The sequence below is a fragment of the Sarcophilus harrisii genome, chromosome 3 (genome assembly GCF_902635505.1).
Source record: "Sarcophilus harrisii chromosome 3, mSarHar1.11, whole genome shotgun sequence".
Classification (NCBI taxonomy): Eukaryota; Metazoa; Chordata; class Mammalia; order Dasyuromorphia; family Dasyuridae; genus Sarcophilus; species Sarcophilus harrisii.
Genome location: NC_045428.1, coordinates 569,903,963 through 569,922,659, shown reverse-complemented (window position 1 = coordinate 569,922,659; position 18,697 = coordinate 569,903,963). Strand labels below are relative to the sequence as shown.

General features: G+C 38.3%; 1 protein-coding gene across 1 annotated transcript in view; it reads left to right on the top strand.

Annotated features, from left to right (window-relative positions):
- LOC111719910 (putative uncharacterized protein C1orf196) overlaps positions 1 to 17,576 on the top strand; it is a 287,417-nt gene extending 269,841 nt beyond the window's left edge. The window contains exons 2-3 of the mRNA XM_023499955.2: positions 12,500 to 12,657; positions 16,130 to 17,576. Of these exons, the coding sequence (XP_023355723.2) occupies positions 12,500 to 12,657; positions 16,130 to 16,333 (362 nt within the window). The 3' untranslated portion in view covers positions 16,334 to 17,576. The remainder of the gene's footprint in view (positions 1 to 12,499; positions 12,658 to 16,129) is intronic.
- Positions 17,577 to 18,697: the final 1,121 nt, after the last annotated feature.

Genomic DNA, 18,697 nt, shown 5'->3' with positions numbered 1-18,697 from the left:
TGTTTGGCACAAAGTAAATACTTGTTGCTGAGAAGGTCTGGAATGCTCTCCTTTCTCCCCTTTGGCTTTTAAAATCCTTGGCTTTTTTTTCTTCAAAAATCACTTCATTAATTCAAAGGATTCTTTAAGTGTCTATGGATTATGTTTCAGGTACTGTGCTAACTAAAAGCTGAGGATACAATGTCCAAAGTGAAGTTCTGTGTCCTAAGGGAGTTTAATAGATTCAAGTGGAGTCAGTCTCACTACCCTACCCACATACATATATAATATGCAAGTTTACATCTGTATATGTGTGTATATATATATGTAATATAGACATGCACAAATATAGAAATACAATATACATTTTCTATGTACATATACATGTACACATATTTTACACAATACAGACATTCATATGCATGTACACATGTAATATGTATTTCATATGTACATAGTATGCATAATGTATTGTAGATATAGTTTATGGTTTATATAATATATACATTCTATGTACACAAATATATGTATTATAGATATACATGTGTTTAATGTTTTATATATAATATATGCATTATATGTATATATATTGGTTTAGATAATATAATTTAATGGTTTATATAATATATACATTATATGTACACACATATGTGCATTATAGATATACATGTGTTTAATAATATATGCATTATATGTAAACATTACAATATATTATAGATATAAATGCATTTAATGTTATATATGATATACATTATATGTACACACATATATATATGTTATATATATATATATATGAATACATAAAATATATGCATGATAGATACATTATGTCTCTAGATGTACACATACACACATGCAGCATAAATATCATACACATACATATACATATTGTATATACAGCTGTGTGGAAAGTGGATTGGAATGAGGAGAGAGTTAAGGCAGGAAGATCAAACAGGCTGTAATATAGTAATATAGGTTATTATACAATATGAGAGCAGTTAGATGGTTCAATGGATAGAGTACCAGGTCTAGAGTCAGGAAGATCTGAGTTAAAATCTGACCTCAGATACTAGCTGTGTGATTCTGGGCAAGTCATTTAACACTGTTTGTCTCAATTTTCTTGTGTGTTAAATGAGATGGAGAAGGAAATGAAAACTCTAATATCTTTGCCAAGAAAACCCCAGATGAGATCATGAATAGTCTGGCGTGACTGAAATGAATGAATGACCACATAATAATACAGATATATAATATATACAATATTGTATTCAATATATGTATATTTATATATTTACATGTGTATATTTGTACATACATACATGGATAGATAGATAAATAGATAGATGACAGATAAGTGGAAAGCAGATATATACAAGTCAAGTAAGAAAGTGTTGGGAAAGAAGTCCCTACTATTTAGGAGTTTGAGCAAAAAGCAGGAAAAAAAAAGCTTCTGTGATTAGTGATGCTTGGAGGAACTTTCCAGGTGTGAAGAACAATCAAAACAAAAGCATGTGAAGAAGCACTGGCAGGTCAATATTACTGGACTTTGGAAAATGTGGAGGGGAGGAATATGTAATAATTGGAAAGACAATTAGGAATCAACTTGTGGAGCTTTAAATGCCAAAACAGAAGAGTTTCTATATTTGATCTAGAGTCCATAAGAAGTCATGGGGGTTTGTTGGACTGAGGGATATGGTTGGATTTGCCCTTGAAGAAAACCATTTTTATGACTTTATGGAAGGTGAGTTGGAATGGGGGAAAGTTAAGACTGAAAAAAGATCAAATAGGGGTCTTATAATAGTTCAGGGAAGATGTTGGGGGGTGACTGAGTAGTGAGAACATTAGATTAGATATAGGAAGGGATGATGTGAGGAACTGTGATGGTAAACCTGGGTGATTTGAAGTATAATAGTCCCCTTGATAATAATAATGGAGAAGTTCAGAAGAAAATTTTATCTGGGGAGAGAGAAATATGAGCTCTGTTTTATAAATGGTGACCTTGAGATGCCTACTGGATATCCAGTTCAAAATATCTCCTGGGCAGCCTGTAATGGGGACAAGAGGTGAGATCATAGATTTATAGTAAGAATAGAATCCCTTCTTTTTACAGATGAGGAAACCAAGGCACCCAGAGGTTAATGAATATGTCCAGAGTCATGCAACTTATAAGTGTTTGAAGTAGGATTTGAACCCAAGTAACTCAAGTCTTCTTGACTGCAAGCCCAATGGCCTGTCCACCATATTCTCTGAGAGTAAGCTTCCTGAGGGCAGGGACTTTCTACCTGCTTTTTTTTTTCTTTTTCCTTCTGTCTCTGCATCCCTAACTCCTAGCACAGTGTTTTGTGAGTATATCCTTATTAAAAGTTTTCTGCCTTTGCATTTTGAAGCCCAATTTCTGATTGTAACACTGGGTCCTGGAGCTGTGTGATTCCATACCTGTCCTCATGATATAAAATGTCTCCAGCCTATTCACTTCATCTGTCCAGATCTGCAAAGAGCTCAACTAACTGTACCCGGCTCCCAGACTTGGAGCCTATGATCAATTATTACTGAGAGAAAAAATAAACTGAGACTCAGAGGTGTAGTGATTCCTGAATTTTGCTCACTCCTAACAGAAAACCAAGATTCATCCTTATCCGTGCTCTAGTTCAGTAAATCATCCCCTCCACTCATCTTCTTGCATTTCTGAACAGCAGATTCTCATTAGTAGTTCTTTGGGGGCCTCTACTTCCTTGTCACCCATAATGTAACATCCAATGAGCTGAATGAGGGCAGGCAAGAAATTCTAAGGGGTCTTTCACCTTAATAATGCAAATTGTCATCCAAGAAAACTTATGACTTATTGTATTGGTCTTGGAAGCAGAAAGATTTGCATTCTAATCCCACCTTTGATGTTACCCTAGGCAAGTCACTTAATTGATCAGGGCCTCAATTTCCCTATCTATAAAAGGGTATTTTAATAGCATCGATATCAAAGGGAGTTTATATAATGTTGCAAACCTTAAAGACAGAGTATTATTATTTTTATTTTAAATTGGGTTTCCATAGGCTATATTTTTTCCTTTGCTAAGCCTTTACATTCCCTAATTAAAAAAAAAAAACTTACACAATGCTATAAGTCCTTTATCATATTATTTCATTGATTTTTTACAAATCAGTAAGGCAGATGCTGAACTTGTCCTCATTTTATGGATGAACAAACTGAGACTCAGAGGTGCAGTGCTGTGCCCAGTGTTGTACAACTGGTACATGTCTGAAATAGAATTTGAACTCAAGTCCCCTTCACTTTGATGCTCCTCAAGGCAAAACTGGAAAAGGCATTGACTCAGAGAGGGGTATAGGTAAACATCCTAGGGTAGGATGGGGAGTAAGTGGTACAGTGGGCAGAATGCCAAGCCTGAAGTCAGGAAGATTCAGACACTAGCTGTGTGATTTTTGGGGAAAGTCCCTTTACCATGTTTGCCTCAGTTTCCCCATTTGTAAAATGAGCTGAAGAAGGAAATAGCAAATGACTCCACTATATTTGCCAAGAAAATCCCAAATAGATGAAGGACAATAAAGAGAGAATGCATGAGGATTCAAGGGTCGAGAAGAATAATCGTAGGCCAGCCAAGGGAACTTGGGCCGAGTCATTAAGCTTTTGCTTATCTAATATGAACTGTTTCTGAACCATATCAAACTCTGATAGATTTTCTCCTTTTTTTTTCTTCTGGGTGTTTAGTGATACTAAGGGACAACTCAGCCACTTGTCTGGAAAGTGCTTTTCTCAACATCCCATCATTAAGATGGTAAATCTTCAGTCACTTTGGGATTGATAGCCCCTTGGCCCTGTGTCCAACCTATTGGAGTCAAAGTCCATGTTCCTATTATTGCCTTTATCCAAATTCAAAGGAAAATTTGTGTTTTCTGCTCTAGCAATTCTCTAAGCTGGGTGATTTTATCATAATTTCTTTTTTATATGAGGCAATTTTGTTATAATTTATTATCTTCTAATCTTCATTAAGATGAAATGGACTTGACCTCATTCCCACCATCCGGCCCTTTCAGAAACGTTGCAGCATTTGTAGGAGTGTGTAGGGTTAGGCCCGAGCTGGCAAAGGGAAGTCTGGACAGATTAATGAAGTGATTTCAGGAAAGAAATATCTCTATTGACTACCGGGGGACGCAGAAATGGTGTCATAGAATAGAGCCAATGAGCTGAGAATTGAAGGAAGGTAAGGGATATAGATGCAAGGATGGAGTTCCCTCCAGATTTAGAGAGCTGCCTGGGTGAAGAATGCAGCTGGAAAATGGCACATGGGGTGTGGAAAGCATCTCCTAAACTAGTCTGACTGGGATGGAGACTAAATGACATGGAATGATGAAATAAATCTGGACTGGCTGGCTGACCCACCCTACTCTGGTGTGGTTAGTTGTTCAGTTGTTACAGTCCCTGGTGTGATCCCATTTGGGGTATTTTTTAGCAAATGTACGGGGGTCACTTGTTATTTTCTTCAGCTAGTTTTGCAAATAGGGAAACTGAGGCAAACAGGGTGAAGTGACATGCCAAGGTCATACAGTCTGAAGCTGGTTTTGAACTCAGGTAATCTTGACTTAGCTCCCTATTCTACTCTGAGATAACTTTAATTTTTAGGTTTTTCTTTATGCACATCACATTGCATAATCTGATACTCCTTCTTCCTGTCTTTCCTATAACTCTCAAAGATGTTTGCATCCTCCCTGTCCCCCAGATTCAGCTTATCTTGAACCCCTCACTCTCTCTCTCACTCCGATTCATATTCATTTTGTTGCTATGAGTTGCTGTTTCATAACCTCTCTCATATCTGCCCCATTCTCTCTTTTGATATGACAAGTACCTGCTGCAGACCCTCATTAATTCTCAACTACAGCAACAGCCTTTCTCTCCTTGCTCTAGTCTATCCTCCACTCAACTATCAAATTGATCTTGACATCCAGGCCTGAACATCATCTCCTCCCATCCAATAAATTCTAGGGACTCTCTATTACCTCCTGGATCAATTATAAAATTCTCTGTCTGCAGGTCTGGCTACTACTTACTCTTCTCCATGTCCCTGGCTTCCTGATGATTACTTCCATTAGACACCTTTTCTCCTAACTGGGTATCATCTGTATCATATTTTCTCATTGGGGCAATTCTCTAGGGCTCTGTCTTGTAGCGTCATCTCCTGTGTCTCTATAGCACATTCACCAATGGTCATCTCATCACCAAACTCCTCTGGCTTTAACGGTCTCCCTGAAGATGGCTTGTACATCTATATCTCCTGCTTTCTTCTGAGAGAGTCCTATGTCACCCCCTCCCCCTGGACACTTATAAGTGGATTCTTGTGGGCTCATTCTAAACTCAAAAAGGCAATTCGTTATCTTCTGCCTCGAATCCCCATCGAATAATCCTTCTTCTGAACTTCCATTTTTCTGTGAAAACAAAAATCAAAAACCACCAAACAATTGTCCTTTCAGTCTCTCATCTTCATCATTTTGGCATTTTTCTTTCTTCCTCCCTCTTTCTTCTGTGTGTGTATAAACATACCCACCCACACATTTATATGCACATGGACACACCTGCATCATACATGTTACACACCGCACAAATATTGCGTGTTATGTATCTCTAAGAACATATGTTGCAATATATACATATTATATTGTGGCTACATATAGGAATACAATACTTCAACACATGTGTCACATGCGCAGATTGTGCCCTCACGTGTTTGCACATGTATATGCATGTACTTACACAGCAGTATCATATATACACATATACACACATATTCAGTGCTTGAAATTCTAAAAATCTTCTTACTTGCCCTTCATAAAGCCCACAGATATGTTCCCAATACTCATCACCTCTCAACTACATTAATATAATATTCTTTTGTCCTGTCTACCTGCCTTCAACCTTTCCCTACTCTGATCTCTTCACTAAACAGCTGTCAGACAGATTTTCCCAGATCTGACCTTGTCCTGATCTTACTCAATAAATCTCCATGGCTTTCTATTACCTCTTAAATACAATATAACCCCGCCCCCACCGCACCCCCCGCCTCCATTAGCTTTTAAAGCCCTATGAAACTTGGTCCAGTTCATTTTTTCTAGTTTTCTTGGATGTTGCTGTCCTGTCCATACTCTGAGATTCAGTCACTCTGGCCTCTCTCTGCACCTCATATTTGATATTTCATCTCCTGTCTGCATCTTTGTGCTAGTTCTTTCATACACAAAACATAGTCCTGTTTTAAATTACCCCCATATCCTTTCACAGAATCTTTTACTTCCTTCATGACTTAGCACAAATTCTACTTTCTGGATTCCCTCACTCAAGGGTTAGTGCCTTTTTTCTTTAATTACCTTATATCTAATTCCATTTGATTTATTTCATATTTTTATGTATGTAATTATTCTGTAACGTAAAACTAATAGCCACCATTTTTATAGCAATTTAAGGTTCACAAAGTGATTTACAAATTATCTCATCTTTTGCTCACAATCATCCTGGGAAATAAGTATTATTATTCCCTTCTTACAGAAGAATAAACTGAGGTTTAGAGAGGTTAGGGCTTTGGGGTTATTTGCTTTGAGGCAAATTTGAACTTCAGTCTTCATGACTCTGCACTCAGCAATCTATCCCCTGATAGCATATAAACTCACTCCTTAAAAGCAAGCACTATTTATTTTTTATATTACTGGCACTTATGTAGTTCCTGGTATATAATAGGTGCTTAATAGTTAAATTTGACCTCGGACATTAGTGATGGGTCAGAGTAGAAATATAGTTTAAAATGCAAGACCCAAGTGACAAATTGATAGGGACTTTCTCTTTGTTAAAAGGTACTTTTATTTAAGAGAAAAGGTTACAGACAAAATGAAGAGGTAAAATAGACACCAGGGGTGATAATTACAAAATAGATTTGGGAGAGCAATAGAGTCAGCAATGAAAGGGGTTTAGAAGAAACCATTAAAGAAATATGTCATGATGTATGAGTATACCACTGTCTAGCAGTGTCTGCTACTCTGACCCATTGTCATTTCATGACGAGAATAAGCTGATTGCAGAATTCACATCACTAGCTGTATGACCCTGGAAAAGTCACTTCATCCTGTTTGTCTCAGTTTCCTCATCTGTAAAATGAACTGGAGCACCCTTGTTGAAGCTCTGGTCTTGTCTTTAGATACCAAGAATTATTAATTTTCATTATTAGCTAGGGGGAAGACACAGCATTTTATCATCAGCATTATATCTGTAGAAAGATTTTTATTCCTTCATTCAGTTTTCATTTATTAAATTATTTATTTTTTAAAGAAATGCATGAATTACTTAGGTTCCATTTATTTAATGAGACTGGATTTAAAGATGAACTGAAAACTTGTGAGCATTTGAATGCAGAATTCATTGTGGAATTTTAGATACAAAAAAAGCTGTTTAAAATCCAGAAATAAATGTGCCTGTTAGTTCATACCCACAGATCATTTGAATGACAAAACCATGAAATTTGTAACATTTCCAAGTCATGGGTTGGGGGGAATGTGTATTATTCTACATTAATCTGTAATACCTTTCTGAAAGAAATGTACAAAAGCCAGTCTAAATGACAGCTGGACTTGCCTCCCTCCAATGCGTGTTTTGGGTCTTATTATTATTTCATGTTTTGCATGGTCTGATGAAAGGAAATGGAGCCATTACTTGGTATGCTGTCCCTGTCCTGCCCCTTTCCTGGAAACATTATGGAATTTTATGTGAATATTCTATTTTTGCTAATGAAACGAAAATGCAGAAATTTATTATTTATTCTTTACTTCGGCACATGAATGTGCCATTTTTGCCAGTAGTCCCCAAATAAATACTTTCTAATGGACGGTGGGATTCAAATGGTCTCCTTTATATAAATAAGCCTGGCATGGAAATGCTTGTTCTCTGCTGACATAAAGCAAAAGAAATAAATCTGATTTCTGTTTCTGTTAAAAAAAAATATAACCCACCAAAGAACTGTTTTAAAAGAGTCAACTTCTTATAGGTAAGAAAATTTATTTACTTGTGTGATGTTTAAAAACATTCAAGAGACATAGTTTCCAGTAATTTAATGAGTTTATTAAAGCCAGCAGATTATTAGTAAAGGGGTGGTTATTTGGCTGTTTCTCTTAGATGAAAGACAAACAGGGCAGTCGACTCACAGTTTATACACCCTTTCAATGAGGGGCCAATGTCACCCATCCTCATGTCACCTCTGGACAGAGAAAATATCTCTATATTAGAGACAGCCTTGGCTGTTTAGACAAAAGGATCTGTCTCCACCCAAGATTAAATAGAACAAAATAGGCTTCCCACTTTAGATTAAATTTCTAGCCAGGTTGGGTGGGGTCAGACCAAGATGAATTATTACAATTTCACTATCAGTAATGTCCTCCAGATTAAAAGATTTTAGAAGAATAGGAGAGCTGTGAATTTTCTCCCTCCAAATTACTGGTTATTAATGATCATTTCTCACCCTTGGTAATCTATCACATCTGCTTCATTTCCTTCCTCTGACTGGTCAGTTCCTCCAGTAATCTCCATTAAAAGGAAAGTGCTCAGCTCAGCCATATTCACTCCTTCATTCCTCTCAAAATTCCAATCCTGACTTTTTGGACATCTTTCTTTGCTCAAAAGTAGCTTCTCCCATAGCCCTTTGCTTTTGAACTCCTCATGTGTTGTCGTTCAGTCATGTTTGAGTTTTCGTGACCCTGTTCGAATTTTCTTGGCAGAGATACCAGAGTGGTTTGTTGTTGCCTTCTTCAACAGATGAGGAAATGGAGAAAAACATGGTTAAGTGATTTTCTCAGTGTCCCACAACTACTAAGTGTCTGAGGTCAGATTTGAACTTAGGGCTTTCTGTCTCCAGGCTGAGTACTCTATCCATAGGGTTATCTAGCTGTTCTTTCATATTTTATCTTCCCCATTGGAGCATTAAATTCATTGAGGGCAGGAACCATCATTGTTTTTGTTTACATTTTTATTATTTATATTTAGCACAGTGCCTGGCACATAATAAAAAGTTAATAAATACTTGTTGCTAATGATGCAATTTTAAAACAGGAGAGTTCTATAGCTATTTTATATTTAAAATGAGAGCCAAGGGCAAGCAGGGTATGGCATAATAAAGTTTCCTGATTTCTTGACTAGCCCATAGGTCCTTTGTGACCTTGTCTACCTCCTTGGCTTTCTATCTGTCCAGCTCCTTAAGGGAGGATGTCAAAACCCCAGGCAGGTGCAGAACATCCTGCTCATTTACTGCGATTTATGTGAAGCCTTGTGATTTGCAAAGCACATTCCTTCCAGGAGCAAGGAATACACCCTCTAGTACCGAGCTCCCCGTCTTCCTCTCCATCCTGACCCTCGTGCTCATATTCGTGCTAATTATATGAGACTGATCCTGACCCCTAAAAGAATTCTTTTTCCATCCTGAAATTACTTTGCATTGACTTAATTAATAGTATTTTACATTTTCCAATTACATGGAGAGATAGTTTTCAACATTAATTTTTGTAAGATTTTGAGTTTAAAATTTTTTCTCCTTTCCCCCTCTTTTGCATTGACTTAATCTGTGTACTGTATATACTCGGGAGAGTATAAATTTCTTAATAGTAGAAAATGTTTTTTGTTCTTGTCTTGTCAAGGGTCTAGTATCATACCTTGCTCATATAACCTACGGTCTTCCTTTCCCTATTTTCACTTTTTACCCCTTTAAGCTCTAGGCTAACACTGGCTCAGTGTAATCATGGGAGCTGACCCTGAAAGATCAATATCTTTTTGGCTCATTATGCTCTTACCTGGAGTTTATACCAGGAAATCTCCCAGCATACTTATGTGGAGCGTGTGTCTAGATGTCCACAAAGGTGAACAAGAGAATCCCCAATCCCATTCAAGCATTCAGGGTAACATGCATATTGGTAGTGGGCTACTTTTATTTCACCCCTAGAAAATACAGAAGTTACATAGGACTCATGAGAATCCAGAAACTGAAAGTTGGTGGGTCTCATTTTTATTTACTTCAGCACCTTAGATCCTTCTAATTCAATGTCACCCTGTAGTTAAGAAAGAACTATACTTGGGGTCACCAGTGAGCAAACACTTGATATTGTGATGAACCGCTAACTCTCCCTCAGTTTCCTATTCGGTCTCTTCCAGTCAATTAACAGTCAGCATTTATTAAGTATCTGCTATATACCAGGCACTATATGCTGAGTGTTGGGGACATAAAAAAAGGCAAAAGTCAGGTTCTCCCTTCGAGGATCTCACAGTCTAATGGGGGTTCTCAAATGTGAATGTATGGTGGGAAGCCATTCTAGACCATTCATGAGTATTGAATTTGAGTAGATTATCTATAATCAGGTACTCTGCTTCTTTTCCTGTCATTCTTTTCTTAACTCTCTACTGTCTAGATTCTGAACGCATCATTCAACTGAAAAGATTCTCTCCAAAGTTACTAACAGTCTTTTAAAAAAAATGTGTTTTATTTTATTTTTTATTATAGCTTTTTCTTTATAAGACATATAATTTTTCAGCATTGACAGTTGCAAAACCTTCTGTTCCAACTTTTCCCCTTCTTCCCCTCCCTCCCTCTTCCAGATGGCAGGTAGACCCATACATGTTAAATATGTTAAAGTATATGACTAACAGTCTCTTAATTGTGTATTCCAATGGTCTTTTCACAACCTTCATCCTTGTTGAATTCTCTGTAGCCTTGAAGACCATTAATTTACTCTTGATGCTCTCTCTTTTCTAGGCTTTTGTGACACTGCCTTCCACTTGTTCTCCTCCTACTTAACCTGATCATTTTTTCAGTCTTTACTTGATCTTTCTTCAAGTCATATCCACTAATTCTGGGGATCCCCTAAGGATTTATTTTTATCCCTGTTCTTTTTTCCCTCTGTACTATTATTATCAATTTTTGGTGATCTCATCAGCCTCCATGGATTTAATGATCACCTCTGGGCAGAGAACTCTCAGATCTTTTCATTCAGACCTAGGCTCTTTCCTGAGCTCCAGCCTAACATCACCAACTGCCCAATGGACAACTTGAATTGGTTGTCCAGTAGACACCTTAAATTCAGAGTCTCCAAAACTAAACTCACTATTTTCTTCACCCTAGTGTCTCCCTTCTTCGGAACTTCTCTTTTATTGTCAAAATTATCATCTTCCCAGTTACCTACAATTCTCAATTGAGGTGTCATTCTCAACTCCTTACTTTATTTTATGCTCCATAACCAATCTGTTTTCAAGTCCTATTGTTTCTACTTCCACTTCCTCTTTTATATGTCACCTTGACAATCATAATAGGCTTCTATTTGGTCTTTCCCCAAATCTTTTCCCATATATCAATCCATCCTCTACTCAGCTACCACAGATATTCCTACAGTATGGGTATGAGCATGTTATTGCCCTTACTCAATAAAGTTCAGTGGCTCCCTATTACCTGTAAGATCTAATATAAAACCTCTTTGGCTTTTAAAATCCTCCATAATCTGCCCACTTTCTTCTACCTTTCCAGTTTTCTTGTATTTTACTTTCTTTCACATATTCTGGGATCCAGAGACATTAACCTTCTTGTTGTTCTTAAAACAGAATAATCCATCTCTTGACCCCACCCTTAGCATTAGCCTTCCCCCATGATTGCATTGCCCTCTTTCCTTCCAACTTTTGGTTTCCTGATTTCCTGCAAGACTCAAATCCTATCTTTTTTTTCAAGAGGTCGTTCCCTTCCCCCTACTAATGCCACTTTTAAAGACAATCTCTATTTTATCCTGTTTTTGTCTTGTAACACAATTACTTTCTTGTTATTTCCCCTATTGGAATGTGAGCTTCTTGAGTGTTGGGACTGCTTTTTAACAGTTTTTTGGGTATTCCTAGTTCCTTGAATGTAATTAATGCTTAATAAGAACTTGTTGATTTGACTTGATGGAGATGAGAGAGAAAACATAACATATGAAAATCAGCAAGAAGGCATCTATTATGTGTTAGGCATTGAAGATACAAGGATTTTTTAAAAAAGCAATACAATTTTTGCTTCCAAAAAGCTTACAATTTACCCTAGGGATATCAAAATCAATTCAACAAAAATGAAGTACTGATGGGGTAAAGTACTGTGCTAGGTGTTGGGAAAACAAAGATTTAAAAAATATTAAATCCCTACCCTTAAGGAGTTTACATTACACTGGGGATACAATATACAAGTATATATATACATACATACCTGTGGTCACCTAAAAATTTCTTGGGTGAAAGGGAGTTGTGAGCAGAAAAACTTTAAGAAGTCCTGATCTTCTAGATCCAAGCAATTAACAAACACTTATAAACCCTTGCTCCATATCAAACACTGGGGATACAAAGGCAAATTCAGGAATACCCTCTGTCCTCAAAAATGTCCAATCGATCAAAGGGAGAGAAAGTACACAATATAGAATCTTCTCCCCTATTACCCACCTGATTCGATGCCTTTCTCCTTTGTTTCCTGTATTCTTTTTACAGCTGTGCAGTCCTTACACACCTTAAATGACCAGATCTCCCACTTTGTGGTCACCAAGTCGAAGACCCTAGAGGAGGATAAAGACCCCTTTCTACCCACAGAAAAAGAATCTCTGAAGAACTCAATGGCTTTGATGAGACATCTCCTAATGGATGCCCAGGTACAAAGCACTAAGGAAAAGCTTTTGCCAGAGCCTTCGAAATGTTTATTCTCCATTCCCATCTCCTCCACTGTCTGAATGGGGGGAGGGGGCTGTTGTCTGGGCATCTAATCTGTGGGAACAAGTACAACTCTCACAGTCATTGATAGCTGCCTTCTGGCGTAAGACAAATAGCCATGAAGGAGACGTTCTATGATATGGAAGATTGGATTGTTGAATAGGTCATATTTCAAGTTCAGGGTTTAAAAAAGCTTGTTTTAAGTCAAAGTCAGAGGGCTTTAAAAGAAAAAAGGAATATAGTTGTTGTCTCTGAGAATCTAGCAAATCTTTTGTTATCTCTGGAAAAGTTAAAATCCATTTTCTTGCAAGCTTGACAGGTCACAGACTTCAAAGGTTCTTGGAGTAAATACTCTTACCTGAAAGTCAAGCCATCTAATACTGGACTTTTAGGTAGATTGAATAGATTGGCAATTAAGCAGACCAGGGCTGTAAGGGCTGTTTTGGGATATTTTTACTTGCTAATACATATTATTCGATTTCTATCATGGTTGTTGAGTTTTTTCCCTTCCCACATTTCGTATACTAATTCATTTATATTTCATGGGCAGCTCAAAATGTTAGTAAGGTACCTATTCCTAGCTTCATTGGTGGGTGATTCTCCCCTGGGAGGCAGGTAGGCAAACACTGGGTGTTTTAGTAATGGGTTTTCATGGTAGAGAAACAGAATGAAATTAAGCTTTTGTGAAAGAGTCTTTTCTGGTCTCCAGCTGTAACATCTTCAGAATTGTCATTATTTCCAATAAGTTGACATGAGATCCATTTTCCCTGCTTTCTTTTTCGGTCGAACACTACTAAGGAAGGATTGTCTCCGTGTTTTTTTCTGTGAAAAATCTTAGACCAGTCTTCCATTCCGGGTTGGATAATTTTGGCATCTGTGTCTCTTTGTACATGTGCACATATATGGGTATATATATATAAATATATATATGTACATATCCATTTTTAAAATCTTTTCCTTTTTAACTAGTGACCCCATAACCCGAGTCCCTTATCAACCAGCTCTATTCTTTGTCAGGGATGTTACAGAAAGGATTACTGCTTCAGGTCAGGGTGAGACAAGATGACCTCTAAACTTCAAGAGTCTATGATTCTACCTCTTAACTGGGCAAAGCTTTTAATCATTCCCCTTGCATTAACGAGGGTTCCATGGGATTTGTGTGCTGAAAATACCCCAAATTATGCAAATCCTTTCATTGCTATTCACAGTACCCCTCCTCTCTCCTTTACAATGAGTAGCTCACTCAGCCTCCCTTCTTTACTCTAGAGAGTCCTGTAGAAAATGGAAGTATTCTGAGGATACAACAGCCAATTTAAAAGCCCAGAGAAAGAAAATTTTAAACAATTTACACAATAAAAGAGAGCAAATTGTCCTCCCCAAGGATTAGCTGTCCCATGTGCTTGAGCCCTCAACACTCCAATTGAGGGAAGCCTCTGGATGGATTGCTAACGATATTCTCTGAGCTCCAGAGCTTCTAGCTATAGAAATGGCTGGGCCCATCTGTCCCCCTCCCCCACTGAGTCTTGCCTCCCCCTTTCTAGGATTTGGCTTTGAAAACTGAGCTTTTCTTAAGGACGCCCCCCTTCCCACCCCCATTGATGCACTTGGCACCTTGAGTCCTGAGAGTCTGAGGGAATGAAGGATTCTCTCTCAGGCAGTTAAAATGGACCCAAAATTTACAGAGTTTTTAGACTGTTCAGTGATGTCAGAGATCCCGCTGTCTCTGCTCTTATCCCAAATCAATGTTTCTTGACCTTTTGCTTTCCTCTGTGGAATGACTTGGTAAGTGGGAGTGGGTAGGACTCCTTATGAGTTAGCCATCCTCCATGGTGGGGGGCAAAGGGGGAGCGAAGCTGACTTTCCCATCATCTCACTGGGAAGAGACAGGAAAAGTCAAGAAGGGAAGTGTGTGAATATATGTATAGGTGAGCATCACACACAAACTATATATACAATCTTCATATTATATATATATATATATATATATATATATATATATATATATATATACAATGTAAAGTGTACATATTGTAGAAACATGTATATCTCTATATATATTTGTGCATATATAAATCCATATATACATATATATGTATAAAACTCCATATACACATATACATGTATATATAGGCAAACATCACACACAAATTATATAAACAATATTATATAGGCAACATGTGCATATATGTATAAACATGTGTATCTCTATATACATTTGTTTATTTGTATAAACCCATATGCATGTATATATGTACAAATACAACTTATACATGCAAACACACATGTATATATGTCTAGGCAAACATCACACAAACTATATTTACAATCTTTATATATATATATATATATATATATATATGCAACATGTGCATATATTATGAACATGTGCATCTCTAGATACCCACATGCATGTATATATGTATAAACACAATACACACGTCTATATGTGCATGCAAACATATATGTATAGATAGATCTACACACACACACATGCATTTCTAGAATGTTTTAAGTTGTGCACACCGCTTTTTTGGAACACACTGATTCATTTGAGTCCCTGGATGATGCTGGAAGGTCATTATTGCAGCTATCCGTAGAGTAGCACTTGGACTTGGTCACAATAATGATGGCTCCTTTGTCTGGGGTGTGAAGGTCTGCAAAGGGCCTTCCTCATGATCAGTGATGGTACATGGAAAGCTGAGACTGAGAGTCAGAGTGATGAGATCAGGGCAGCAATTCCTAGTTAGAAATAAACATGTGACAAATGCACAATGGCCATTCTCTTGTCAAAAGATCAGTTTATTTAGGAGAAGATAGTTACAGACAAAATGAAGAGGTAAAATAGGTATCAGGAGAGCAACAGAGCAACCAAGGAAAGGAGTTTGGAAGAATCCACTGAAGGAATATGGCAGGAGGCACGAGTATGTCATTGACCCACAAGTTAAATCTATAGAGGAATTTAGCAGATTAACCAGAGTTAGCTATGGTGAGAAAAAAGGTGCCATTAAAGGGAAGACACTATGAGGGAGAGAAAGAGAGCACCTCAAGAGGATCTGGGGTAGAATCTTGGTTCTGCTGCTGGCTCTTTTTATTATTGTGTTAGTCACATAACCTTTCTGGGATTCAGTTTCCACATTTGTAAAAAAAGAAAAAAAAAGAAAAAAAGGAAAAAAGAAAAGAAAAAAATGAAAGGAAAAAGAAAAGAAAAGAAAAGAAAAAATAAACCAGTGGTGATAGTGGCTGTAGTGGTGGTTGATATGCAGTTCCAGGTATTATTGCTGCATGTGATGACGTCCTGCCTTCTAATAGCAATGAGTTTCTCCAATTTGCCCTAGCTTTCAAATGCAGACAGGATTGAGGAGGTTGCTGTCAGCCTTAGTCTAAAGAGACAGCATTCATGTCTTTTCTCTGCAGGCTTGCCAACGTCCTGAAACATTGCAGGGGGTTATGATTGACTGTGGGTCCAATGGAGAAGTCAGTGGGAGCCGGGCTGCCGAGAGACTGGGTACGTCACCAGCAGCACAGGAGAATGAGGGGATCTCTACGTCCTCCACCAGCTCAGAAAACAGCCCATCATCACCTAGTAGCCAGGAGCTAGAGTATGCAGTAGAAAGATAACTGTATTATTAAACTGTAAAACCCATGTTCAGATCCTGGTTTTGCCATCCACTCTCTGCCAGGTTGACCTTGAGCACAACCCTTAAGCTCTTGGGCTCTCAGTTTTCTCCCTTGTAAAATGAAAGGGATGTGCTAAAGGGCTTCTAAGGTCCCTTTCTGGCCCAGGCCCTATAATCCTAGAGAGTTTGCCTGAAGCAAGCTGAGATTAAAAGACTGGCCCTGAGCCCCAGGGCATGTGTCACAGGTGGAATTTTCTTGGCTGCAAGGTCAGCCATCTTTGCCTCCTAGACTCTCTCCCTTTGAGTAATTCTGAAAGCATATTTTTGAAAGGAGCACAGTTGAATCTAGGAAAGCCTTAAGGAAGCACTGACAGCTGAAGAAATGTTGCCTTTTTGGTGACAAGAGGAGATGGGTGATAAAGTGGGGGAAGTCTGGCCTGGAAGTCACAGCCTGGTTCAGACCCTTCCACGTATCCTGGCACTCTGGTCTACCTCGTGGGAGATCATGTATATGACTGTTTTACACACTGAGGTGACTGATTCCAAGTTTAGTGCTCCATCCACCTGTGGAGGAGGTTCTGGGGTTTAGGTGGGGTTGGCAGAGAGAGCCTGAAGTACCGATAAAATTACTCCCTAAGAGAAGAAGGGAAGGACACAGTTTGGGGTCAGCTCAACCTTATAGTCTGATTGTCTCCAATTATTCTGTATCTCTCTCTTGTTTGTACGGAATAGTTTGAATGGTTTCTTCTCTGCTAGATCCTAAGGTCCCTGAAGGCAGGAATTGGTTTTTTGCCCTTTCTGTCTTCAGCACTTTGCCTGGCGCATAATAGGTGCTCCTTAAATGCTTGTTGGCTGAATGACTGACACACTATGCTCATGGAAACTTGAGTTTTTTTGGCTGTATTGGCTCATCCTTAAGAAAGCAATATATCTCATGAACGTTACGATACCTTGTGAGGTCTCAGTGACCAGAATTAACAGTCCTTTGGGCAGAGCATGAGCAGGTAAGAGCATGGAACTCACATTATTTCTTACTTACCCTTAGTCACTCAATGAGTATTGCCTCAGTCAAACTGAGATCTGGAAAAGACTTTAGCTTACAAAACCCTGCATGCAAGGTCATCTCCAGTGATCCCCATCTCTACCCAGATGGCCCTGGAGGAGAGAGTGAGCCCTCCTTCCCTGAAATGCAATTTACTCCCCTTTTTGGCATTTTCTTGGCAAAAATCTGGAGTGTTTTGCTATTTCCTTCTCCAGATCATTTTACATATGAGGAAACTGAGGCAAACAGTGCACAGGATCACACAGTTAGTGTCTGAAGCCAGATGTGAAAACATGAATTCCTGATTCCAAGCTTAGTGCTCTATCCATTGAGCCACCTAATGATGAGGTCCTGGGTCCCTAGATGGGGTTGGCAGAGAGAGCCTGAAGTAATAATAAAATTACTTTCTAAGGAAAGCAGGGAAGAGCATGGATGGCAATCAGCTGAACCTAATAGTCTTCCCCTCTGTGGAGGTCACAGTGTTCTTCCTCATGGTGTTTTTCTCCTTCCCCATCCCCATGCCTCATGGTATCTTTCCTCTCATCCCCCTATCTTGCCTCATGGTTTCTTTCTCCTTCTTATATCTAACATTATTTTCAGATGCTAAATCCCTCTATGGTTTCAGCCTGCCAGTTAATAGCATACTCCCACCCCATGGCCTATTCCTTTAATGGATTCTTCCAAACTCCTTTCCTTGGTAACCCTATTGCTCTCCCAACTTATTTCACATTTACCATTCCTGCTGTCTATTGTATCCCTTCGTTTTGTTTGTAACCTCTTCTCATAAATAAACCTCCCTTTTATTAAATTGTGTTTCACACGATCGAACCCCAACATTTGGTACATACATTAATCTCATTATTTGATGCTGAACCTCAAATATATCACTATAATAACTGCATTTTAAACCCCTTGTATTTATTGTGTACATAGAATGTGGCAGATGACAGTAGACAGCAAATATTAGGCCTAGATCATGTGAAAAATTTACAATGGACATTCTTTTTGGCAAAAGACAGATTTATCGGGCAGCTAGGTGGTGCAGTGGATAGAGTACCACCCTGAAGTCAGGAGTTCAAATCTGGTCTCAGACACTTAACCCTTCCTAGCTGTGTGACCCTGGGCAAGTCACTTAATCCCAATTGTCAGAAAGAGAAAGAGAAAAAGAGAAAGAGAGAGAGAGAGAGAGCGCGCTTAAAATAGATATTAGGACTTGTAAATAAGAAATAGGACTGGGAGAGCATAGAAAGGGGTTTTAACAATTAATGATGAAAAGGATGCCCTTAGTTGACAGGCCAAATCCTGAAAGGGACTTAGCACCCC